This window comes from Diabrotica virgifera, chromosome 7 (genome assembly GCF_917563875.1).
Source record: "Diabrotica virgifera virgifera chromosome 7, PGI_DIABVI_V3a".
Taxonomy (NCBI): domain Eukaryota; kingdom Metazoa; phylum Arthropoda; class Insecta; order Coleoptera; family Chrysomelidae; genus Diabrotica; species Diabrotica virgifera.
In genome coordinates, this window is record NC_065449.1 from 32414558 (window position 1) to 32440760 (window position 26203).

General features: G+C 35.0%; 1 protein-coding gene across 7 annotated transcripts in view; it reads left to right on the plus strand.

The window, feature by feature from the left end:
- The window catches only part of LOC114332141 (PR domain zinc finger protein 1), a 204395-nt gene that overhangs the window by 117402 nt on the left and 60790 nt on the right, over positions 1 to 26203 (plus strand). For 2 of the 7 annotated variants that reach the window (XM_028281882.2, XM_028281885.2), the window contains exon 1: positions 15623 to 15861. The exons of 2 other annotated variants lie outside the window; for them this stretch is intronic. Coding sequence is in view for 3 of the 5 variants with exons in the window: in XM_028281879.2 (XP_028137680.1) it covers positions 15255 to 15276 (22 nt within the window). In the remaining 2 variants the exon portion in view is untranslated. Of the gene's footprint in view, positions 1 to 14936; positions 15277 to 15622; positions 15862 to 26203 lie in introns of those variants that run through there. 3 more of the 7 variants (XM_028281879.2, XM_028281878.2, XM_028281877.2) reach the window with 3 other exon arrangements.

The window sequence follows — 26203 nt, forward strand, 5'->3', positions numbered from 1 at the left end:
TCTGCCTGTGGTGTAAGTTTCATGCCAATTGATATATTTTTATGTTTCAACAATTTTTTTGTTTTAATTTTCGGGGCGAACTTCTTGGGGCCTGGGAAATTTCCTCATTTTCCCATCTGCTGTCCATCCGCCATTAGCTGCGATAACTTTATTAATGATCTATAATTCTACTGTATGCGTATTCATGAATTTGTATGCGTTTAATAGTGAAATTAAATACTCCAAGTTATTTATTTTCTTGCTAGATTTCTGATAAATTTTCATTCAGCAACACAACCACCTAATTATATCCTTTCATAAAGCTTGTACGATTGTATGACTCCAGGCTATGATTTAAAATTTATCTCCATTTTATCTTGGGTTATCTTGCTTAATTTTCTTTTGCTTTATTCAGATTATCCATGCAAGCTTAGATCTTATCATTTATGAAAGTATCGATTTTAAGGCTATTGTGATCGTGAAGTATAATTTGTTGTTTCTTAAATACGATATAATAATAGAATTCGGAAAAAATTGCAGTATCCTGCAAGGAATGGCAGAACTACATAGATGCAAAGAAAAACGATTATGAAATGACATTTTTATGATAAAGGAACTTCACCTGCTACAAGGGCCATACAATTAGCTACATTAGGAAAATCTTGTTAGATTTTTGGTTGGACTGTTAGTCATGAAGTCACATGAATAAATAATGTTATTGTAGGTAAACTCGTCTTGTAAGCCATGTGGTTCCATGACTTGACAGAAGGCCGTCCGCACATGGTTCGATCGAAGACACATCTCGAAGTTCGTGCGTCTTGCTCGTCTTGTAAGAATCCTGCGACACAAGCGATTGCTCTCCGCACACTAGTCGATTTAGTTTGCTCATATCTTCCAACCAGAAAGAACGCATTTTTTATATATCAACCAAATTGAGTATTTCTATCTGTGAAAAGTACGGTATTGTTACATTTTTAGTGTGTATAATTTGTATACAATGAGCATTATACAATTGAGAGTATTTTTCTACTTCCCCAACGAATTTTATATTACAAACAATATATTTCCACAAAGCTACTATTTAATTTATCGCAAAAAAACAACAAAAAACGAAGGAAACAAATAGTTTCTTTTCCAAACCAACAAGTTTGTGTTGGTTTACTCATGATGAGGTTCTTAGAGGTACATAACAAACTCGTCTGTTATTCTCTTCTTAATTCGATGATTCTCTTTGCTGTAAATTGCCCAAGGACGGTAGATAGTGCACACAGTAACATATACCCAATCGTTCTCAATTTATTGTATCTGACCATTTAGAACAAGTTTCTTGACGGTTTTTCGAGTTCCTTTTTTCTTTGCCAATCTTGCCTTTTGAGTTGTATTGGTAATATATCAATAGAAGCCTTAATTACCTTATAAACATATCAATTGACTGCTTAAACGTGTGCACTCAACAGGGGTGTTAATAAAAAGCTATATATTTTCAATTGGGGTTAAATCAGACTATGAAAGGATTCTATTCTTGTTATCTTCTCAACATGTTGTTCTTTCTGGACAAAGAATTAAGTCTTTTTTTTTATATATATTTCAGCACATTCTTCGTTAATCATTTTTTTAATTTCTCCGTTTCTGATTTAACCCATTTTTGTATCTCTGCAATTCCTTCTCCAATATTCCATTTTGGTGGCCATAACTTTATTTCGGTTTTTTTTTGTTTACTATAAAGATTTACGTCCAAGAGTTCCGTTTCAAGTTCGGTTGTAGATGTATTGAACCATTTTCTCAGGTTTTAAAGCCAACATATTCTTCTTCTCTCTGGTCCTCTCTTTCAAAATATCTTGCCATAAATAACGAGTTGCAACAAGATATATCTCTGTTCATTCTTCATAACATCGCCAAGATATTCCAATTAGCGCTCTTTGATTGTGTTAATAATCTCTCATTCCTTACGTACATTCTACGTAAGACCTCAACATTAGTCATATGATCCAGATCCACCACTTATGAAATTCTTAAAATGCGTCTGTAACACGTCTCGAAGGTCTCGCGTTTCCTTCTTTGAAGCTTTAGAATGTATCCAGGCCTCTACTCCATATAATAACGTAGATAATACATTCTAAAGTCTGGATTATAAGCATGACAGAAAGGTCAAAATAAGCACTTATATAAGCAAAAATTGTCGCAAAAATAAGCAAAGTTTTTATGAAATAAGCAAGATTCAAGAAAAAATCTGTAAATAAACGTGGATATAATGATATAAATATGAATAAAGGACATTAACATTAAATTACATTTATTTTTAATTATCGTATTATTAACAATAAATAAAAAATTACAAAAATGTTAAACTATAATATAATACAAAAATCAAAAAATAATTATCATATTAATATATCTTTTATTTATGGCCATTAGGTCTATGTTTTTCAAAATGTTCTTTTAAAAAGCTACGTCTTTTATCTGTAGGCATAGATTTATACGTAGAAAAAGTTCTTTCAGCATCTACAGATGTGATTTTACAAGGAAAAGTATTTTACAACAGTATAATAAATTTGGGCTGTCTGCAGACAAGTATTAAATTATTACATGGGCAGGTATAAGGATGGGTTTTCTCATTTAGCTCCTAAACCTAAGGGATTAAAATTATTATGGTTTATTGAGGTATTATAATTTTATACCTCTGTATACTTCATTGAATTTTTATTAAGACAGGACTACATGAACCATAGTTGATCATAAGAAGTAAAATAAACAAAGATAAGCAACATATCTTTAAAATAAGCATTTTTACTAAAAATCCTAATTATAAGAAAAAAAAGTAAAATGCTTATAATCCGGACTTTATACATTAGCATCTTATGATAGAGATATTGGTATCACGTGGTAAATCGTGACTTCTGAAAAGAGACTTCATCGTTAGGAATGCTGATTTTGCCTTTCCTATTGTCCTATGCCTTGTTTTAGAGTGATTCCATTGGCTGTTGTTGGTACCAAGGTATGTGCAGCTTTTCACCCTGTCAGTTGGTTGTTGGTTAACCAATACCCACTATAGCCTGATCTATAGCATCGGACTTAACTGCCTGACACACGTTCTTGTTTGGCCCAGCCGACTTTATATTTCTTCTTTTACTCCGTTCTTTGAAACTACGAATTTTATTTAAATTTGTTTGTGTTTTTTACTTGTCGATCTTCGTCTACTTCAACGTTTTTTATTGCTTCTCCTGTTATTGCCTAGGTATTCTATTTTCTGAAGAAATTATTTTTATACCATTTTTTTCCATTTTCTGACCATCTCTCTCTCTTCAATCCTGACCCCCCGGAGGGAGTGTAGTAGTCGACGTGATGTCGTGTATTGTCCGTCTCCAAAGATCTCTGTCTCTGGTCATTTCTTTTAACTCATGCATAGGTCTTTTTCTGACCATAAAGCTTAAGTTTTCCTTATCTTGTGCCGTGACCACCTGGTCGTCTGCAACGTTTAATGTTTATAAATGGTCATCTCGTACTGTGCCCCTCCATTCCTTCACATTTCCTCTTCCCAGATTTAAGAGTCTATTCTAAAAATATTTTAAAAAGCGTTTCAGATGTGAAGTACCTCTGCAACAACAACTTTTTTGTCTTAAGCTGTTTGGGTATGGGGTATGTCTGTATACCATTATTATATCATAGATGTTTTAAATAATGTCTGCTAATTATACATAGTAAATAATAGTGTAATTAACGTGCAAACGATTAAAATAGAACTGCAATTTATTAGTAGCCGCCTACGCATTTCTAATTTTATTTGTCTATTTTGATTTTATGCCACACTTTTACCATTAAACCGTAGCATTATTTTTATATAATTAAAAGTGAAAAACATGTATTTAAATACCTACGTAATTTCTTTTCTCATAAAACATTTTGTGTCGTCTTCCTAGATTCATTTCTTCTAGATATGGTCTATGTACTGAGTCTTATACGAATATTCAGTACTAGTTTGGCTAATAAACCAAAAATAAGTAGATGTAGTGTTAGAAAATCCAAAAAATAACGATAAAAATATTTAAATCACAAAGAGAAGTACTAGATACGACTGATTATGTAAAATTCTGACATTTTAAATTCTCATTTGTTCCTTCAAATTTAAAAACATTTTTAGTCATATACTTCATGCATTTTTGCGGTGAGTTTCTCTTAAGTATCGAAATTTCAATTAATATTCTGCCAATTAGGTCTTTTTTCTAAAACACAAGGAAGGAGAATGAAATTCAAGTATAAAACAATTTGTGCATTAAAAAAAGATTTAATATTGTCATAATCCTCTAATTTTAACCTATGCTCTTTCATGCCTCTGTTCTTCCTCTTTATTTTAACTGCCCAACATTCAGTTCTGTCTATCATAGCCGTTATGGCTGTTTTATAGAATCTTTCCTTCAGTTTAATTGGATTTTTTTTGTCACACAACAAACTACTTACTTCCTTCCACTTCATCCATCCAATCCTAATTCTACTACATCCTCCATTTATTTCCCCATTACTCTCTAATACCGATCAGAATCATTTCGCCATCCATTGTATCTATAGTAACTCCATCTTTAAATGAAAATTGCAAATACTCTGTCTTTGTCCTACTAAGTTTTAAACCATTTTCCTCAAGAGCTTGCCTCCACTGTTCCAGTTTTTGTTCTAAATCACTTTCACTATTTCCTACTAACACTTGCTAACACATCATCAGCATGCATAGACCACCAGGGAATGTTAACCTGTAGTTTCGCTGTTATCTGATCCAATACTAATAAGAGTAAATAAGGACTGTTTAGGCAATACGTAAAGTATCCTTAACAATAGTAACCTATACTTATTGTACGGTTATAGAGTATATTCCCATAGGTAAGCTGGTTAAGAGTAGATAACGATTTTTCATATGTAATTTAAAGTATTATCTGCATAAATGGCACAAAGAATATTTGCTACGAGAGGTATATGGTTCAAAATGCATACAGTATCACGACTAATAAGTTATGTTCACATACATGTAGAGTACTTACAGTTTTATTCCTTGATGACGTGTCACATCAGAGCTCTGATTGAATTCCATAATCCATTTGGTTCATTTGTAAGGCACTCACTAATACGCTAAATAAATCATCGTCGATAATACTGAGCAGATTGAATTATCTGAGCGGTATAAAACGATAGCAAAAAAAGCCGGTAAAATGCGGCCTTTTTTACGAATAGCGGGAGCGTCGATAGATTAGAGATGATTCTCGTTAGGAAGCTTTTGACGATCTGCCCCGGCGAGGGGTTCAAATGCGAGTCTCAACAATAACCTGGAGTTTCCAGAAAGGTTACATAAATACTACTTGAATTTTAAGTAATCAGTAGTACAGGGGCGTAACTAATTATTTTAGTGAGCCGTGTATAATATATTTATTGTACATATTGCCGGGGGCGACAGGCGAGAGAGATGGCCTATATCACCTCGAAGAGAGGGGATTGGCAAAGATGTGCACAACGATAAGAAATGTTTGAAGAAATTAGAGTTTATATACACAAGGGGTAACAACGATAAAATGGAGGAAAACGATAAGTTTTCCCCCTAGGGATAGATTTTAATCTTCCAGGGGAATCACAGCGATTTTCGTAATACCACGAAGAAAATCACCGTGAGTAGTGTGAATCTTGACAGTACGAACTAGACCATCCTTACCAGGCAATACATCTATTACCCTGGCAGTTGGCCATAAGAGTGGAGGAGTACCATCCTCCTTCAACAGAACCAAATCCCCGATCTTGACAGGGTCAGTAGGGTCGGTCCATTTATTTCTTTGCTGCAGGAGGCAAAGATAGTCTTTTTTCCACAATTTCCAAAATTGCTGTTGAATTTTACTAATACGCTGAAAAAGATTCAACCTATTTTCAGGTATCTCTGAAACACTTGGTTCAGGGGGCGCGGTTAAACTTCTTTGAACTAAGAAGTGAGCTGGAGATAGGAAAGCGAAGTCATTGGCGTCAGACGACATCCTAGTGATGGGTCTCGAATTTAGAATAGCCTCGATTTGGCATAATACTGTGTTAAACACTTCAAAGGTGAAGTGGGAATTTCCTATAATTCGATAGAGGTGATACTTCACACTCTTTATTCCTACCTCATGGAGGCCGAATTGATGGGGGTTGCGGGGAACACCCATCTTGAAAGTTATGGAGTTTTGAGTACAGAATTCCTTAATCTGTTCCGAATTATTTTGATTTAAGAAAAAATCATAGAATTCGCGCATTTCATTTTTTGCCCCATGGAAATTTGTGGCATTGTCGCTCCAAATAATACTGGGCGTGGATCTTCTGGCAATAAACCTTTTCAGAGTAAGAATATAGGCTTCTGCGCTTAATCCTGTGACGAGTTCGATATGAACACATTTAGTGCTCATGCAAATGAAATAGGCTACGTATGCTTTGTAAAGCGGTGCCTTCCTCAAATGTGAGGACTTAATTAAGAAGAACCCCCCATAGTCCACTGAGACGACTTGGAAGGGTCTAGTGGGGAGTACACGATCGGGATGCATATCTGCCATCTGTTGAACAGAATTGGGTGTCATGAATCGGAAACAGTTTACACACTTACGAATTAAGCGTTTAATCTGTCTTAATCCGTCAATTGGCCAGTACTTCATTTTGACATACGAAAGTACTGTTTGCGCGCCTGAATGTAATAACTTATGATGAGCTTGAGTCAAGATTAGTTCTACAACTCGACATTTAGAAGGAAGTAGAATGGGGTGTTTTTGATTATACGATATGGGGGCGTGTCGGAGACGTCCTCCCACACGAATCAGCCCATCATTATGTTGTAGGAAGGGGTTGAGTTTACGAATGGCTTTATTGGTCACGAGTTTAGCATTTTTCAATTCAAGAATCTCTTTTTTAAAGTAGATACTTTGGATATACCTGATGATCGCGTGATCAGCGATCTCCATTTCGGGTGGCGTCAATATATCCGTATCTCGTGGAGAGTTATTTATTTTCTTTTTAATATTACTGATGAATCTAAAAAGATAAGCGACAATTCTTTGAATTTTACGAAAAGAAGAAGATTTAGCGAATAGATTTTCAAAGGTGTCGTTGAGTTCGTGATTTGTTGCTATGTTTGAGACAACTAACTTCCTTAATTCAGGAAGATCATCCTGAAAATGAGGAATTTGATGAAGAGAAAAATCGATGGGATTGTCTCTAATAAAGCTAGGTCCGCATAACCAGTCTTCGGTGGTCTGGGGATTATCAAAGACATTTATCCCTCTGGAAGCGGGGTCAGCGATGTTTTCGTGACTTCTGACGAAATGGAAATCACAAGGAAAAGTTTCCAACAAGGAATTGACCTTTTGAATTCTGTTTTGTACAAAAATGTTCCAAATGTGTTTTTTAGAAAGTATCCAAGACAAGGCAATTGTAGAGTCAGCAAAGAGATGAGATGAAGATATACTCAAATTTTTCTTGAAGATGTGAAAAAGTCTATGAGCCAGAGTGACTCCCAACACTATTCCACAAAGTTCCAATTTGGGGATGGTGAGTTTATTTTTTAGCGGAGAAATTTTGTTTTTAGAAGCGATAAGCCGCGACGATACAGAAAAGTCTGAGTATGTCGCTTTGAGATACACACAAGTGCTGTATATTTTTTCCGATGCGTCGGTGAAAATAATTAATTGAACATCAACAACTTTCTTTTGTAAAAGTAAGCATCGAGGTACCTTGACCTCTTCTATAGTTTTGAATGTCGATAAGAGGTTTTGCCAATTTTTCATAATGATGGGTGAGTCAATGGGTTGATCCCAGTCCAATTTCTGGGACCATATTTCCTGTATCAAGAGCTTAGCGTTCACAAGGACAGGGGATAACCATCCTAGCGGGTCATACAAAGTAGCAATGTAGGAGAGAATAGTACGTTTAGTAACAACATTAGCCAATTTGAAGATAGGAGTTTTAAACGAAAAGTGGTCGCGTTCTGAATCCCAGAATATGCCTAAGACTTTATCAGATCCCGTGAAGTTAAGACTGACTTCAGAGACGGGATTTAAATTGTGTTGAGACAGAAATTCTGAAGAACTGCAGTTCCACTTGTGGAGGAGGAAACCATGGGTTTCTAGCAAAGAAGTTAATTGTTCGAAAAGACAACTTAATTCATGAAGACTGTCAGCACCGCTGATCAGGTCATCCATATAGATAGATTCTTGCAGAACACTAGTAGCAAGTTCGTGGGTATGTTTGTTGTTGTCAGCGATGTGCTTGATAACTCTTTGAGCGATAAATGGGCTACTTGGGAGCCCGAAGGGTAATCTTTGAAATTGATAGCACCGTAAAGGCTGCTGAATATTGTCCCTAAAGAGAAAATTTAACAGAAATGTTTCAGTGGGACAAATGGCGATTTGTAGGAACATAGCCTTGATGTCGCCTACTAGTGCGAATTTAAACTGACGAAACTTAGCGAGAATGTCAAAAAGTTCATGTTGGACGACATAACCTTTGTCTATGACGTCACTGAGGGAGATTCCCGTAGACGATTTATTGTTTGGATCGAAAACTATACGAGTGGAAGTAGTAGAGTTGGATTTGAAAACGGGAAAGTGAGGGAGAAAGTAATTAGGTTTACCTGAGTCATTTAGCATTTTTAACGGCACTTGAATTATTTGTCCGTTATTGAGATATTCCGATATAATGTCCTGATATTTTTCCAATAAATCAGGGTTGAGTTGAAAACGTTTCTCGAGACTGAGAAAACGTCTTTTTGCCGAGAGAAACGAATTTCCCATGTCTATATCTTCGATAGGGAGTTTGAGATTGAGTGTGGACTCATATCGTCCATTGGGGAGAACATTAACATGTTTTACAAAATTAATTTCAGCGGGGTGATCATTAATGAGATCGGTGTTCTGAGGAGCGGCTTCTTCCAGCTCCCAGAATTTTTGTAAATGATCGGATAGTTCCTCGTTGGACACTACCGGCTCATTTACGGCGGAAGGAGTGTTATGAGAACAACAAGTAACGAGAGAGTTTGAATAAAATTCCAAAGCCTTTTTAGTATTTTTCGACTTAAGAGCAAAGTCTGGAACTGACCCTGATATCGTGTACCCGAGTAGAGTGCGTTGAAGAACGGGAAGACCTTTTCCCAAACGAATTATTTCAGGTTGAATGATATCGTTATACAGGTCTGCACCGAGCAGGATACCAATTGGGGATGTTACATGGAACATCGGATCACCTAATGGTATCTCTGAGGGTATGTTTAGTTTGCTCGCTAAAATAGAAATTTGAGGAAGCGGATTTGTTATCTTTGGGAGTACAGAGCACGAGATGTCAAAAGGAACGTCGTTAGCGACAGCGAAAATTGTTGTATCTACAATAGATTGAGACGAGGATGAGGTGGAGTTAATTCCGTTGACCCGTAATTTTCCATCTCTAGTGGTGAGTGACAGTTCCTTTACGAGGTCAGCACTAATAAATGAAACCTGTGAGGCCGAGTCTAAAAGTGCCTTTGCGAAGACCCTCTTGCCGCTAGGAGCGACAAGATAGACCTGGAGTGTGCTTAGTAACACCAAATGATTATCAAGCGAGGCTGCAGATAGAGCCATTGAATGTGGAGTCGAATTTTGAAGATTAACTTCCGTTTCAGGAGCTCTAACATGTGAGGGCCCCTGTTGTGAATTACCCTGTATATGGGAGTTATTTGAGATAGCGGTTTTATTATGATTATTTGAGTTGTGTTGGCCAACAGCCGCGGAAGGGTTACTATGACCCGTTTTGTCGAAATGGAGCAACGTGTGATGACGAAATTTACAAACTATGCAAGAGAATTTGGATTTACACTGATCGAGCATGTGAGACCCAAGACAATTAATACAAAATTTATTTTGTTTGACAAAACTAAAACGTTCTTTAGAATTCAACTGCTTGAACTGAGGACAAGAGTAGATCGAGTGAGAGTCGTTGCAATAGGAACATTTCTTAGGACCTAAGCGAGGCGAAAGGTTACTGGTAGAAGTGTCTGAGGCTAGGTGTAAAGAGTGTCTGGAAGTAGTAGTCGATTTTGGTTTTGATTGAGATTGAATATTCTCAAGATGAACAACGCGTGTCTCGATTTCCCCTAGAAAATGGACAAAATCAGGGGTAGCTTGGCTACCACCGGATTGGAACTCAAGAGCCCTAATGGTAGGTGCGTCGAGTTTCTGAGTAGCGATATGTATGAGAAGTAAATGCAAGAGATCTGAAGGGGGCCTATTCAAGTTCAATAGGGCCTTGAAATTATTTGACATGACCGTATGAAAATTTCTTAATTGTGAGTGATTTGCGTTTCCAGAAATAGGAGGCGCATCAAGAATTTGAGAGATGAGAGTTTTGATAAGCGATTTAGAGTTGGCGTACCTTTGTGTCAGGTTATCCCGGGCTATTTTGTAATTGTCACCTGTGAGTGGGATATGCTCGAGAAGCGTCAAAGGCTCGGAAGTTAGAAAACTTTTGAGGTAAATGAGTTTTTCCAGATCACTTAATGTAGTATCAGATCCTATTATTGTATCAAAGGTCTCAATGAATGAATTGTATTCAGTAACTAAGCCACTAAATGGTTTTAACTGAATACGAGGGAGGTTTACTGTTCGTTGCCTAGCCATAGACTGTGAGGTTAGAGAAGAATTAGGGTCAAATTGGAGGGAGGGGGTAGCAGTCACATTAGAACTTTCAATGACCTCTAACCTTTCTTCCAATAGAGAAATTGTATCCAAATATTTATCAAAAACCACAGAGGAATCAGTAGAGGGGGTAGGTTCCTCGGGGATCGTCTCCAGCACATTTTGAGCATCGCGGAAAAGTCCGTAAGAATGTTTGAGTTGTGAAATTATTTCACGAATTTTATATTTGTTTAGAGAATTAAGAGTTGTGGGAACCGAATCAGCCAACTTGGTTATATCAAGTTTTGCGGTGAGCCTCTGTCGGTTATATTTTGATCGGTCAGCCATGTTGCGAGAATGTGAGATTAGATAGATTATTTGCAAATGTCTAAACCTATAAATCGATGCGAAAATGAGAGAATATGTACAATATATTATATATTACACGTTTAATAGTGTGAGATTGGCTTAATAGTATCACCCTGTATGAGCGCAGATTAGTATATGAAATGCAAAACTATAAAATTTCAAAATATATGCAATTTTCCAAAATGGGTATTTTTCAGCAAGTGTGAGACACCCTTAACAAGTATTTAAATTAATTAAATTGAAGGAAAAAACAATTATTTATTTTCTATAGTTTTCTAGAAGTGTAAAATGAGCTTAAGCGAAGCTAAATGTAGCAAAAACTTACAATTTATGCAAGAAAACAAAATTATTTTTAATAATTTTTGTAACCTGTGAACCAGGCTTAATCGGATTCAAAATTATAAATTTAATTTAAATCAAAAGGTTGAACAAACAATGTTAAAATTATAACACCCGTACTATCAGCCAAGAAATGAGTACACTTTTTGTATACTATAAACAGAAAAATATATTTACGAAAATAAAATAATGTAATATATGCAAATATTTTTTCATACAAACAAAACGACTCCTTTATTTGAACAAAGCAAGTAGTTTCTGAAATTGCACGTGTAGACCGGGCTTAACAACCTACCAGCTATTGTAGAGACGTGCTGGGTTAAATACTGAGAATTTGAGTGCAGAAAGAGAGGAATATTTTATTTTTGTGCCGGGGCGGCGTGGCTTGGAAATTTCCAAATGCAACAGAAAGACACTATAAATGAAAAACCGTTATTCTCAGAATAGAGATTATCAAAATATGCAAATACGAAGGACCTTGAGGATTTAATTAATAAATAATTAATATGATACGGCTCGATGGAACAGAAATGTTTAGGCAATACGTAAAGTATCCTTAACAATAGTAACCTATACTTATTGTACGGTTATAGAGTATATTCCCATAGGTAAGCTGGTTAAGAGTAGATAACGATTTTTCATATGTAATTTAAAGTATTATCTGCATAAATGGCACAAAGAATATTTGCTACGAGAGGTATATGGTTCAAAATGCATACAGTATCACGACTAATAAGTTATGTTCACATACATGTAGAGTACTTACAGTTTTATTCCTTGATGACGTGTCACATCAGAGCTCTGATTGAATTCCATAATCCATTTGGTTCATTTGTAAGGCACTCACTAATACGCTAAATAAATCATCGTCGATAATACTGAGCAGATTGAATTATCTGAGCGGTATAAAACGATAGCAAAAAAAGCCGGTAAAATGCGGCCTTTTTTACGAATAGCGGGAGCGTCGATAGATTAGAGATGATTCTCGTTAGGAAGCTTTTGACGATCTGCCCCGGCGAGGGGTTCAAATGCGAGTCTCAACAATAACCTGGAGTTTCCAGAAAGGTTACATAAATACTACTTGAATTTTAAGTAATCAGTAGTACAGGGGCGTAACTAATTATTTTAGTGAGCCGTGTATAATATATTTATTGTACAAGGACTAAGCACGAGCCTTGTTGCAATCCTGTCTTCACATGAAGCTAGTTTAACTATAGAAACAACCGTTCTCAAGAGTTGATCTATACTTTTTTCAAACCACTCCTTCAAATTTCTGATCCAGGTTATACTTCTTCACCCGATAATTCTTTTACCACTACTTTTCCTTTCATGATAGGTTGTAGGATGCTGTATCTTTCTCCTTGGTTATATACTTCAGGTATTGCAGCTTTCTTTCTTTGATAGTTGTTTTTACTTAGTTTTCTTTCCCCTTTTCTTTTCAGTATCTCCTGAATATCGATGTCTGTCTGTCTGTCTGTCCGCAAATGCAACTACTCCGTTAGAATGACAAGTGAGGTATCCAATGGGAGTTCATAACCCAAAAATGGTGCAAAAGGTGGAAAATTTGACTTCGGGTTTCCAGGTTCGGAAGTTGCAACCGGAAGTACTGTTTTAAACTCGCCGAAATAGTACAAGCGATGTATCTCCGATTTTTTTATCACTTCCGGTGGAAAAGATATGAACAGAAATTTGACAAAAATGTCCCAAAATTAGTGAAATTCTATATCAATCCACTCAAAGTTGCACGAAGAATTAAAATATCAAATTCTGGTCACCTTGGGTGAAAACCTAGGACTTATAAGTCCAACTCCTTGTATTTTAAATTTAGTTTCATCCCAATACTATCTAGTCGTTGGCGAAACATAATACTGAAAGAGAATACTATCTTTTACAACATACTATACTCATTTCTACATTTCTATCCATTTTTCATAAATTTTATTTCCAATAAATATAATGAACGTTTTAAATAGCGTCCTATGAAGACTTATTTTTAAACCTGTATAAATTGGTTGTACTTACTTACTTATTCCTCTTCACTCCATGCGGAACATAGGGCGTCAACTGTCTGCCTCCTCTCATTCTGTCCTATCCTTTGCACTGATCTTTATTTCTGCCCAGGTTTTCCCAATAGCATTAATTTCTTTTTCACGTTTCTTTCCATGTGGTGTGTATTCTAGGGCTTGCCTCGCTATGTCTGTGTCAGGTCTTCTTAGTGTGTGCCCCATCCAACGCTATTTCCTTTTGCATATTGTCTTAAATATAGGTTCCAGGTTAGTTCTTGTACATAACTCTTGGTTTGATATGCGGTTTAGCCAGTAAATGTTAAGAATCTTCCTTAGGCGTATATGTATTTATGAACATCTGCATCTGTCGGATACATTTTCTTGACATTTTCCAAGTTTCAGCTCCGTATAGTAGCACACTCTTCACGTTGCTGTTGAATAATCTTACCTTGGTTTTACTTGTCATCTGGCGTGAAGACCACATTTTCCTTAGCATATTGAATGCGTTTTGAGCTACCGTTTGGTATTACAGGTCCTAAAGTTGGTTAAAAACATTCCATTTTATTTCAGTCTTATGACTAGTAGCCTTGGACATGATCCAGTCGAGTACTCTCAAGAATAAGGTTGGAGAGAGTACACAGCCTCGCTTTACTCCTGTACTGTACCAATATCTATTTGTTCTGTTAACTTCCCTTCGTGGACTATGCGTGCTGTGGACCCTTCGTAGAACAGTTTTATAATTCTGATATACTTGGGAGGCATTCCGTATTTCTCTAGCAATTTCCATAAGACTTTGCGATCTACACGATCAAACGCTTTCTCGAAGTCTATAAAGTTCATATATAGCTTATTCCGCACTCTAATGATTGATCTATAATCGTCCTCATCGTACAAACGTGGTCAATGCAGGATCTTCGTACCCGGAATCCAGCTTGGTTTTCTCTTATAACTTTATCAAATTCCTTCTTCATTCTTTCAAGCATGATTCGGGTCATTATTTTGCTTGTTGTGCATAGCAGGGTGATCGGTCTCCAATTTTCACATTTGGATGTGTCGCCCTTCTTAGTAATTTTTACAATAACCTTGCGTCGATTCTCTGGGTAGCTCTTTAATTCTCCAAATTTTATTTAAAAGTGTGTACAGTATAGAGGTGGACGTTTCGATTTCTGCTTTGATTTTCCATGTCATACATTCCATGTGGTTTTAGTTTCATCCCAATACTAGCTAATCGTTGGTGAAACATAATACTGAAAGATAACACTATCCTTTACAACACATTATACTCATATTTCTACATTTTCTATCCATTGTTTATAAATTTTATTTCCAATAAATCTAGTGAACATTTTTTTCAACAGCGTCCTATGAAAACTTATTTTCAAACCTGTATAGATTGGTTGTAAAGTTGTTTAATAAATACAATTATGTAATGAACATTAAAAATAAAATCGCATAACATAAATATGATTCAAGCTAATTGCACAATCACAACTGATAATCGTTATAATTTAATAGATAATTAAAATAATATTACGCCTTAGAACACCAGTTGAAATTTGCTGACCTAAGTCAAAATAATACGCCATATATGAATTTCACTTCGACCTTACTAATTTTAAAATTAGCTGCATTTCCCAGTAGCACGCGAAAATTGAAAAACCTTAAGTGATAATGAAAACCTAGTATATCGATTTGCCTATTTTTAGTTGTCAAAGTCGCATCAAGCGATGCGCTCCGTAGGTTGCAGTTGCATAGTGCACTCCCGAGATTAACCAGTTTTTCCTTAATAACAATTAAAAAATCAAGTTGCTTGTGAGTGAAATCATTTTTTAGTGCCCGGCGAGAGTTCAAAAGTGAAAATTCAAGATGGCTGACGGTAGCGTTGCTCTGAACATTGTTGACTTCATACGCCCTGGTAACAAGAGATAAAATGATTTTTTACGTACATTCAGGTAACATTGAGACTAGTTTTTGTATATCCTTTACTATAGTCACTCTTTTTAGCGTATTTGTTGAACAATCTTGTTGCTAGGTTTTCGAACTTTGACCTTTAACATTCAACTTTCTTCGGCGTCTCTTTTTTTCCAAAAAATCACCAAATTTTCCTCATTTACCAACAAAATCACACCTTACGGTTACATTTGTAGTACCGGATGTAGTGTTTGTGCATGCCAGTTCCATACAAGCTCCTGTTTTTGTTTCTGAGCCATGTCAAGTTCAAGGCAAGGTGAAAATGTCTAACAACGTATATATTATTAGATAATTGTTTATTTATGTCTAGCGTGAATGCAATTGGGGATTTTCCGACGTGCGTTCTTCTAGTATGTTGCAAAATTATTTTGTTCAACAAATTCTTAGTGTTGCTTTATTTTTGATCAATTTCGAGGTCGATTCTGTTGGGTGTGATATCCTTGAATTCGGTGAAGATTAAGTTTCCTTTTTATCAATGCAGATATGTCATGAACTTTTGTTGTTTTTGTCTTAGTACCTGGAAAATCTATTTAGAAAAATTATATTAGTGCCTGGCATCAAATCAGGTAAGTTCTTTTGCTAGTTTGCATGTCGTGTATTACTTTTTGTTAAAAATATGTTTCTGCTTGCTTCTTTTAAAGCCCTGATTTGTTCAAAAGGTACCACAATATTGACTTATTTTTACTGTTTTCTAACGTTTAACTCATAATTTTTACCACTTTTCACCATTTTCTTTGTTCTATGCCATTCTATGGTCTCTTGGCTACATGGTCGAATATTCTTATTTTTTTATTCCCCATACTGCTTTATTCTGTCATGTATTGTCATGTCATGTAATTCTTTGCTTCCTAACATTGCATTGCGTGTCTTCTTTAGTAGCATGTTCTGCTCCAGTTCTCAACATAGGCCTCCCCTTGTGTTTTCCATATTCGTCTGTCTTAGCTATCTGGTGCTAGTTTCTTCCTGCGCCCTGATTTGTTCCAAAGGTACCATACCTTTGACTTCTTTTTACTGTTTTCTAACGTTTAACTCATAATTTTTATCACTTTTCATCATTTGCTTTGTTCTATGGTCTCTTGGCTACATTGTCGAATATTCTTATTTTTTGTATTCCTCCTTCTTCTTAACGTGCCCTATCAAGTCCCCTTGACGTTGGCGATTAACATGGCGAAACTGTCTCTGTCTCGAGCTATTCTAAATAGGTGTTCTGCTTTCTTTATTCCTGTCCACTCCCGGATATTCTTCAACCAAGAGGCCTGCTTTCTACCAATTCCTCTGCGTCCTTCGATTTTACCCATCATAATAAGTTGAAGAATATTATACCGGTCTCCCCTCACTACGTGTCCAAAATAGGCCATTTTTCTATATTTGATGTTATCAAGCAGCTCGCGGGTAGCATTTGCTCTCTTAAGGACTGCCACATTTGTCAGCATAGCCGTCCATGGTATTTTCAGAATACATCTGTGCAGCCACATTTCAAAGGCCTCCAAACGGTTAATGGTGGATATTTTTAATGTCCATGCTGCGACACCATACAAGATGACTGACCAAATGTAGCATTTAATCATGCGCTTTCGAAGTTGAAGTTGCAAGGTTTCATTACAGAAGAATAACCTCATTTTTAAAAATGTCGTGCGGGCTATCTCGATTCTACATTTTATCTCTTTATCTGGATCTAGTTGTTCAGTAATATGGCAACCAAGATATTTAAAACTGGATACTCTTTGAATTATATGACCATCAACATATAACCGTGAATCTTGATGGGCCAAACGGCTAAATACCATGTATTTTGTTTTTAAACAGTTTATATTTAGGCCAAACTCTCTTCCCACTGTGTCAATGGTATTTAAAAGTTGTTGTATCCATTCATATCATCACTTAAAATAACTGTATCGTCTGCATATCTGATTGTATTTATCAGAATTCCATTATCTTTCACACCCCATTCCAAATTATGCAGCGCTTCCTTAAATAATCTATCTGAATAGAAATTGAATAACAGTGGGGACAGTATACAACCCTGTCTGACACCTCTTTGTATTTTGCATATTTCTGTTGATTTTCCATTTATGCAAGCTGCCGCTGTTTGACGCCAGTATAATTTTTCTATGATTCGTACATCTTGACTATAAACTCCTTTATCCTTTAATATTTTAATTAATTTGTGATGTTGTACTCGATCAAAGACCTTCTCATAGTCAAATAAAACAGCAAAGACGTCTTTCCTTTGATCTCGGCATTTCTGCAATAACACATTTAGTGCAAAGAGTGCGTCCCGGGTTCCCAGTCCATTTCTAAAGCCAAATTGTGTTTGTATTCCTCCATACTGCTTTATTCTGTCATGTAATTGAATTTGCCTCCTTTGCTTCCGAAAATTGCATTGCATCTTTTCTTTACTAGCATGTTCTGGTCCAGTCCTCGACATAGGCCTCCCCTTGTGTTTTCCATATTCGTCTGTCTTGAGCTATCTGGTGCTAGTTTCTTCCTGCTTTTTCTTTAATGTCGTCAATCCATCTTTTTTGCGGTCTACCTATACTTCTTTTATGTGCTCTTAGTCGCCCTTATATCGTCGTCGTGGATGTGAAGAGGGCTAATCCACATTTGCTTAAAAATGATCCAACTCGCAGTCAGAAAGAAATATTTCATATTGTAGTGAAGAGATCTAAGTGAATATGTAACATGTTCACTTAGATCTCTTCACTACAATATGAAATATTTCTTTCTGATTGCGATAATGCAGTTAGATCATTTTAAAGCAAATGTGGGTTAGCTCTCTTCACATCCACGACAAAGATATTATTCTCTTTGTCCACTTTCCTTCGTTTTCTCTTATCACATGTCCTACCTATTTCCATTTAGATTTTGCCAAAAATCTTTTACATTGGTTCTTCTTCTTAGATCTTCGTTTCTTATATGATATCTTAAGCTTACATAGTATCTCGATAGCTCTTTGAGTTGTTCTAAGTCTATTGAGAGATTGATTAGTAAGTATCATGGCCTCTATCCCATAAGTCATTACAGGAAGGATACATGTGTCAAAAATCTTTAGTTTTAAATCAACTGGAATTTTTGGATCTTTTTTAATAAAGTTTAGTTTACCTACTGCTATTCAAGTCATTATCTATGTAATATAGTCTCAGCTCAAGTCTCATTCTTTCTCTTCTTCTTTTTAAGTCGGTTGAATGGTGTATATACACTTCTTCTTTCCATTTGGTATCAGAAATCGTATTGTAAATCTTATGTCTGTATTTCTTCCTTCTATTTGAATTATACCTAGATGTGAGCGTTCGTTTTTTTAGCTATACCTTTCTATCCTGTTTTTTATTATCCTTTCTTTTGAACTTCATCATCAATGGCGCTACAACTCTTTGCGAGTATTTACCGCGTTTACTATTGCCTTCCATGTTTGTCGGTCCTGTGACACTAATTCCCCTTGTCGTACTCCCATTTTCTCTAGATTTTCTTTGACTGCATCTTTCCACCTTTTTCTAGGCCGTCCTACAGACCTTCTTCCATCTGGACTTTCCCAGAACACATTGTTTATAAGGCGATTGTCGTTACTGCGTATCACATGCCCTGCCCATCTGAGTCTATTCGCCTTCATATATCTGACTAGATTTTCTTTTCCGAATAGAGACTCTAGCTCCGAATAGAGTCTCCATTCGTTTGTCACGCTGTCTCTGCAAGGGCCATATATCATTCGAAGGATTTTACGTTCCCACACCAGCAATTTATTTACTTCCCTTTTTGTTAGCGTCCATGTTTCTCTTCCATACGCGACAGCTGGTCGTATTATGGTCTTATATATCTGGATTTTTGCACCTCGCGAAAGAAGTTTTGACTTCATTAGATGTTGCATTGCAAAGAAAGATCTGTTTCCTGCCATTATTCTCGTTTCAACTTCTCGCTCTAATTTGCTGTCATTTGTGATTGTTGCTCCTAGATATTTAAATTCTTAAACCACTTCGAAGTTGTGATCGTTTATAGTAATGTTTTGCCTTATTCGCCGTCGTTCTTGTTTTGAGACGACCATGTATTTTGTTTTGTTTTCATTTATTTTTAGACCAATGTTTAATGCAGCTTCTTCACAGCTAGAGAAAATATCCTTAATTTCTAATGTTGATTGTGCTACTGCGTCTACGTCATCGGCAAAGGCGAGTATGATTTTTGCTCCCCGAGCAGTTATGTCTGGTTTGATTTTTGGATACATTTTTCACATGACATATTCTAAGGCCAGGTTAAACAACAACGGGGACAGCGGATCTCCCTGCCTCAGTCCAAAATTTACGCAGAAAGCATTTGCCATTTTTCCCCCTATTCTAACTTGTGCAAATGAGTTACTTACACACATTTGTGTTACCGCAGTTAGTTTCTTGGGTACGGCGAGCTCGATCATTGCCTTCCATAGTATTGCACGATTAATTGAATCATAAGCCTGTTTGAAGTCTATATAGATCTGATGCACTTCGTTGATGAACTTCGTTCTTCATTAATTCAGTATATATTTCAATATTCGATGTAGAATACTGGACACTAGAAGACTCTGCAGATCCTCCAAGAAATAATTGTAAATTGTTGAGAGCCTCTATCAGTAAAGTAACATCATAAACATCTTCAACGCCTATTGAGTAAAATACAGAGCCATCACTACATGTCTGACTGAGATCCTTCATGATGATTATATTCAGTGTTTAGGTCTTCCCCGTTAACAAAATACTTAGTCAGTTACTTGTAGAAGCCAACAAAACAATATTAATAATGTTCTTAGCTTAGATTTTGAAAGCTTTAGCATTTTGTTCGTTCTGTGAGCTCGTCTTTAACATCTTTGGCTGTCTCTGCATGTAATCGCCTCAATTGATTACCTACTTGTTCATTTAATATTTTCTTTGAAAGTATTCACTTAGTTTTTCTGCTTTATTTTAATGTGAACGATTTTCTTCTGGAATGTTCCTATTGCCAACAGGTTTGAATTTTTTTTTTAAATAATACTTTGTCTTTCCTATAATTTTTTTAAGTAATATGTAGGAAGTGAAGACCAGTGTGACCTTTTTTGCTTACCTTCAACTTAATACATATAAGTTTTCTTTGATGTTATCTACTCTATTTAATGGAAATTAATCACAATTTTAATTAAAAATACAGCTATTTTATAAAATAAACGTGTTTTCAAAATTGCTATTAATTTCAAATAAATAAAGTAGAAACAATCGAAATATAACAAGAAAATTGTGTCAGAACGAAGTTTTTCTGATTCTGAAACATTTGTGATATATAAGAATAGATGTAATGATAGAGAAATGATCGATAGATTTCAAATTTTTTATCTATATTCTGGGACATAGAAATGCATATGTCTTCCTGTACTGAGTCAGTTATTGTTCAATCTAATTCTACATTTGTTGACTGTTTAAGATTAGTACGAATAATATGTTTCGCCCTACCCACATACTCCAATGATAATAAATACTATAATCTTAGTCATCAAAATTAAATTTTTCCCATCTCTGCAAGTGCTCAATAATGTGCTGATAGCTGCCCTCCCTTAATATGCAATTTGGCAAGGGAGGGAGATTCTGTATTTATTGCCTCTAATACTGCTATACATATTCCTGTTACTAATGCATCATGTTTCATTCTTTATGTTTATCAATTGTTCTACCCTATCACCTTTTGCATCAAGCGCTGCTTCAAAATGTATAACTCAAAGACTATCCAAATAATGTATTCGTTTTTTGTTAATTATACATTTATCAGCAATCAGAACATAGGATAATTTGATGACTTCAGAGCTTTAAAGTTCTTTGAGATATATAAAGCGTAAGTTTTGTACAGCTACATGCTCTTCTTGTTTAACATTTTAATGCCCTTCTTTTTATGTTTAATGACGGCCAGCTTTTCCTCAATCTTATATTAAAGCATCAACCAAACTATAGCATTTCGTTCTAGATGTACCAGAAATCATACTCCACCATACAGATCTGCTCCACACTGGGCCTGCATATTTCCTTGCCGAGTAGCACAGGGTTTGTGCTATTGTTTTAACAACTATAGGGCTTGCTCCCCATAGCTCACTATGAGTTTTCTAAGGAGTTTGTTTCTGGAAGCTACTTTTTGCCTACACTCTCCTACACTATAAGGATCTTAGACTACCATCTCTGGACAACAGTGTTATTTACTTTGCTGATAGTACTCCAAATTTAGATTACGTAAATCGAAATAATTTTGATAAGACTTCAATATAAAAGGAGTTTTTTATCTAAAGATAGCTTGGACCTTCCGATATTAGCCATCATTTTCGAGTCGATTATTGAGGTTTAGTTTTGACCCTTACTCTTTCCTTAGAGTGAAGTTTACTTGGGCTGACTGGGATGGCTGATTTTTATTCTCCATTTATTAATCCTTGTTTGAAGAATTTCTATATGATCCTGCAGGATGTTTGAAGTAATGGTGGGATTATCATGCGACTCTAGTAGTTTGTTCGTAAGTCTTCTTCTTCCTTTTTATACTTCTTCTTCTTCTTCTTTTTGTATAGACATGACTCTGTCTGTTTTTTCAATGTGCCTCTAGTAAGTTGTCGTTACATCGTTTTCGTGGTCTTCCCACTGATCGTCTTCCTATTGGGGAACCGTCTCTCACTGTCCTGACTACCCTATTTGTTGTTATTCGGCTTATGTGGCCATTTCATTCTATTCTTCTGTTTCTTACCCAGTTAGCTATTGATGTTATCCACCTTGCATCTCCGTCGTATATCTGTACTTCTAGCTCTGACCCATAGAGTCTTGCCATCGATTTTTCGAAGGGTCTTCATCTCCGCTGTTTCGACAAACTTTTTGTCCTCTCTGTGTCGGGTCGTGTTTCTGCCGCGTATGTCATTATTGGTCTGATGACTGTTTTGTAAATTCTGCCTTTCATTTCTTTTCCGATATTTTTATTTCTCCATATTGTGTCATTCAGGTAACCTGCGGCTCTGTTTGTTCTATTCACTTGATCTTCCACTTCTGTTTCGAGTCTTCCGTAGCTAGATAGTGTGATGCCTAGGTATTTAAACTCCATCACTTGTTCTATTATCTGACCTTCCAGCTCCAATTTACATCTTACCGGATCTGCTGTTATAACCATGCATTTTGTCTTTTTTGAGGAAATTAACATGTTAAATTTTCTGGCGATTATGTTGAATTGGTGCAGCATACGTTGTAAATCATCTTCACTTTGAGAGTTGTTTTTCTCCCATTTGGTATCCTTTTTAGTTCTTACTTTTTTTATTATTTCGTCCATGATCAGATTGAACAATAAAGGACAGATAGTTCATCTTCCACTTTTACTTTTATTGTGTTGTTCTGGTAGATGTTTTCTATCGTTTTAATTATTCCCAGAGGTACCTCTCTCGAGTATAACAAGTGGATAACGTCCTTATATGTAACCCTGTCAAATGCTTTTTTAAGGTCCACGAAACACAAATATGCCGGTTTGTTGTATTCCAACGATTTCTCTTGAACTTGCCTCATTATAAATATAGCGTCAGTGCATGACCTTCCCGACCTAAAACCTTATTGTTCTTCTGCTAATGTTAAAATTTCATTCAATTTGTTTGTTATCACTTTTGTTGTTAATTTTAATGTTGTGTTTAATAAGTTAATCCCTCTGTAATTCCCCGGGTCAGATTTGTCTCCTTTTTTGAAGAGAGCTATTAGGATGCTTGATCTCCATTCTTGTGGTATTCTGTTTTGTTCTATTATTTTTTGTATTAGTTTTGATAGTTGTTTAGTTACATCTTGTCCTCCGTACTTTAGGAGTTCGTTCGATATTCTGTCCTCTCCTGGAGATTTTATACTTAGGTAGGTATATTACATGTGTTTACTGGGCAACGTTTAGTCTTATTTGTAATTCCGAAGACCAGCTGTCTTGTTATCTCTATGGTGGTCTTCCTGAGAGCTTTGTTCTGGGACTTTTTTACAGGGCTGCAAGAGTATAAATTAAAATATTAGAAAATTAAAAAACGTCCAAGTATACAAAATATAGGAGATTATTTCATTCATAGGAGATTCTGACCAATAGAAAGCTACAGAAATCTGAATTAAATCGATTATTTCATTCATAGGAGATTCTGACCAATAGAAAGCTACAGACATGCAAATTAAGGTGATAATTTTTTATAATCTCCCGTCGTTAAGCATATTACGTCAGATGCCCTTCGTTGCTACGAAAAAATACATTCAGTGACATTAATGACAAATGTTTTAAAAATTATAAAAGTGATGACTTTCAACCGTCAAATACATATTTATAACAACTGTGTGTTTAATTTCACTAATTGGTACTTACATATATAAATTACAATAAAATTTTGGTTTTGAACAGTTTTATTCATGAAATAATCGCAACAAATTGCACTCGAACTCTAAAATTAATATAGAATTTTTGCCCTCGTGACACTTTGACATAATTTCACTCGCCTTCGGCTCGTGAAATTAAAACTGTCAAAAGTGTCACTTGGGAAAAATTCAATAATTTTAGAGCTCTTGTGCAATTACTACTGATAATCTCCCGTCGTTAAGTATATTACGTCAGATGCCCTTCGTTGCTACGAAAAAATACATTCAGTGACATTAATGACAATTAATGTTTTAAAAATTATAAAAGTGATGACTTTCAATCGTCAAATATTTATAAAAACTGTTTGTTTAATGGTGCTTAAATAAATAAATTACAATAAAATTTTGGTTTTGAACAGTTTTATTCATGAAATAATCGCAACAAATTGCACTCGACCTCTGAAATTAATATAGAATTTTTGCTCTCGTGACACTTTGACATAATTTCACTCGCCTTCGGCTCGTGAAATTAAAACTGTCAAAGTGTCACTCGGGAAAAATTCAATAATTTTAGAGCTCTTGTGCAATTACTACTGATAATTAGATATGAAAGCATCAATAGGAAAGAGAATAGGACGTACAAGAAGAACTGGATGAAACAAAAAAAACACAGAAACAGAAAGATGAGAGACAGAAAAACTATAAACCTATTACTTATTAATGGCAGAAAAATAAAAATATTGGAGAGACATGTTATTGAAAAGGTGCGAGGTAAGATGAGAAAACCTGGATAAAGGAATAAAATACTCCTCTTCCTATATGTATCTCTTTAGATTTTTGTTGGTCTACTCATAGTATGGCTTATATCTAATATCAGTACAAAGTAATGATTCTGATATCCTGATCATCTATTTCTGTGTTCCGTGTGACAGTTGACATCTTGACACCGTTCTATGAGCGTTTGTATAGTAAATAATGCTTCTGTAGTACCAAATCCTTTTCTAAATCCCAGTTGGTTTCCTATTATTCTATCGTCTAGTTTATGCAGGCACGTACGTATATCATAATAGTCCAGGGTGCATTATTTGTTTTGAGATGGACGTTGAGAGGTGACTCAAATTTTTTTGCAGAAATTGCTCGAAAATGACTCAAATAATAATATTTGAGTTATCCTCCCACTCAAAATGGTCCGGAACATTGTTTAAATAATCAAAATATCAAAATTTGAAGGAAAAATTCGATTTTTTTATTGGTTTTTTGATTATAACTTTAAAACTATTCATTTTTGAGTTGTACAAACATAAAAGTTGCGTAATTAAATTTCCTACAATATAGAATTGGTTAAAAATTTAAAAAATAGTCACCCTTGTTGCAAAATAGCAATAATTGCGAAAAAAACCTTACCAAAACAAGTATTCGATTTTTACGTTTTTTAACCATTTATGCTACACTTAGGACCTTTATATTTTACCCTTTATTTACTTTTATTTATTTTTTAGAAAAACTTTATGATGTAGTAAAACAACACTGTAAATTTCATTAAGATCGGTTTAATAGATTTTGAAAAATAAATTTTACAATCCAGCTTTCGCAAAAAAAAATCATTTTTTTAAAATGTTGCAGGACTGAAAATAAAGCAGATAGCAAGTTAAATTTTTTTTTGCTTATAGAAGTGTACTGTACCTTTCATTTACAATTTGCAAAATTAACATCGATTAATTACCACGGCGTCAGGAAATTTTTTAAATAAACATTAATTTTTGGTGCTACGTGCAGGACAGCGTGGTTCGATTCACACAAGTTGATTTACACCAAAATTTCTTTCAATCTCTATCTAATATATTATTTCCTTACTCTATATTTTGTTGTATTTTAATATTTTAATTCCATAAAAATCAAACTAATTTTATTATTGTTTGTGAAATAATGTTTAAACAATTGCATATGTTTACAAATAATAAACTTTTATTCTCTAAAAAAAATATATGAACAAAGAAAGTTTTTGCTAAAAAAAGTGTTATTTCAAAGGATAGAGTATGCGTTTTTATTTTGCAATAAACAAATTTATTTATTTGTATCGACATGTAATAAAAATTAAAATGTATAAATCGTTATCAAAGGTCATTGGAATGCCCAATCAGAGGAAACTATCCGCTGTCCTGCGCATAGCACCAATAATTAATGTTTATTTAAAAAAAATCCTGACGCCGTGGTAGTTAATCGATTTTAGTTCTGCAAATTGCAAATAAAAGATACAGTACACTTCTATACGAAAAAAAAATTTCAACTTGCTATCTGCTTTATTTTCAGTCCTGTAACATTTTGAAAAAATGAATTTTTTTGCCCAAGCTGGATTGCAAAATTTATTTTGCAAAATCTATTGAACCGATCTTAATGAAATTTACAGTATTATTTTACTGTATCATAAAGTTTTTTCTGGGTGAAATATGAAGGTCCTAAGTCCTAAGTGTAGCATAAATGGTTGAAAAACGTAAAATGCGAATACTTGTTTTTGTATGGTTTTTTCGCAATTATTGCTATTTCGCAACAAGGGTGACTATTTTTTAAATTTCTAACTAATTCTATATTGTAG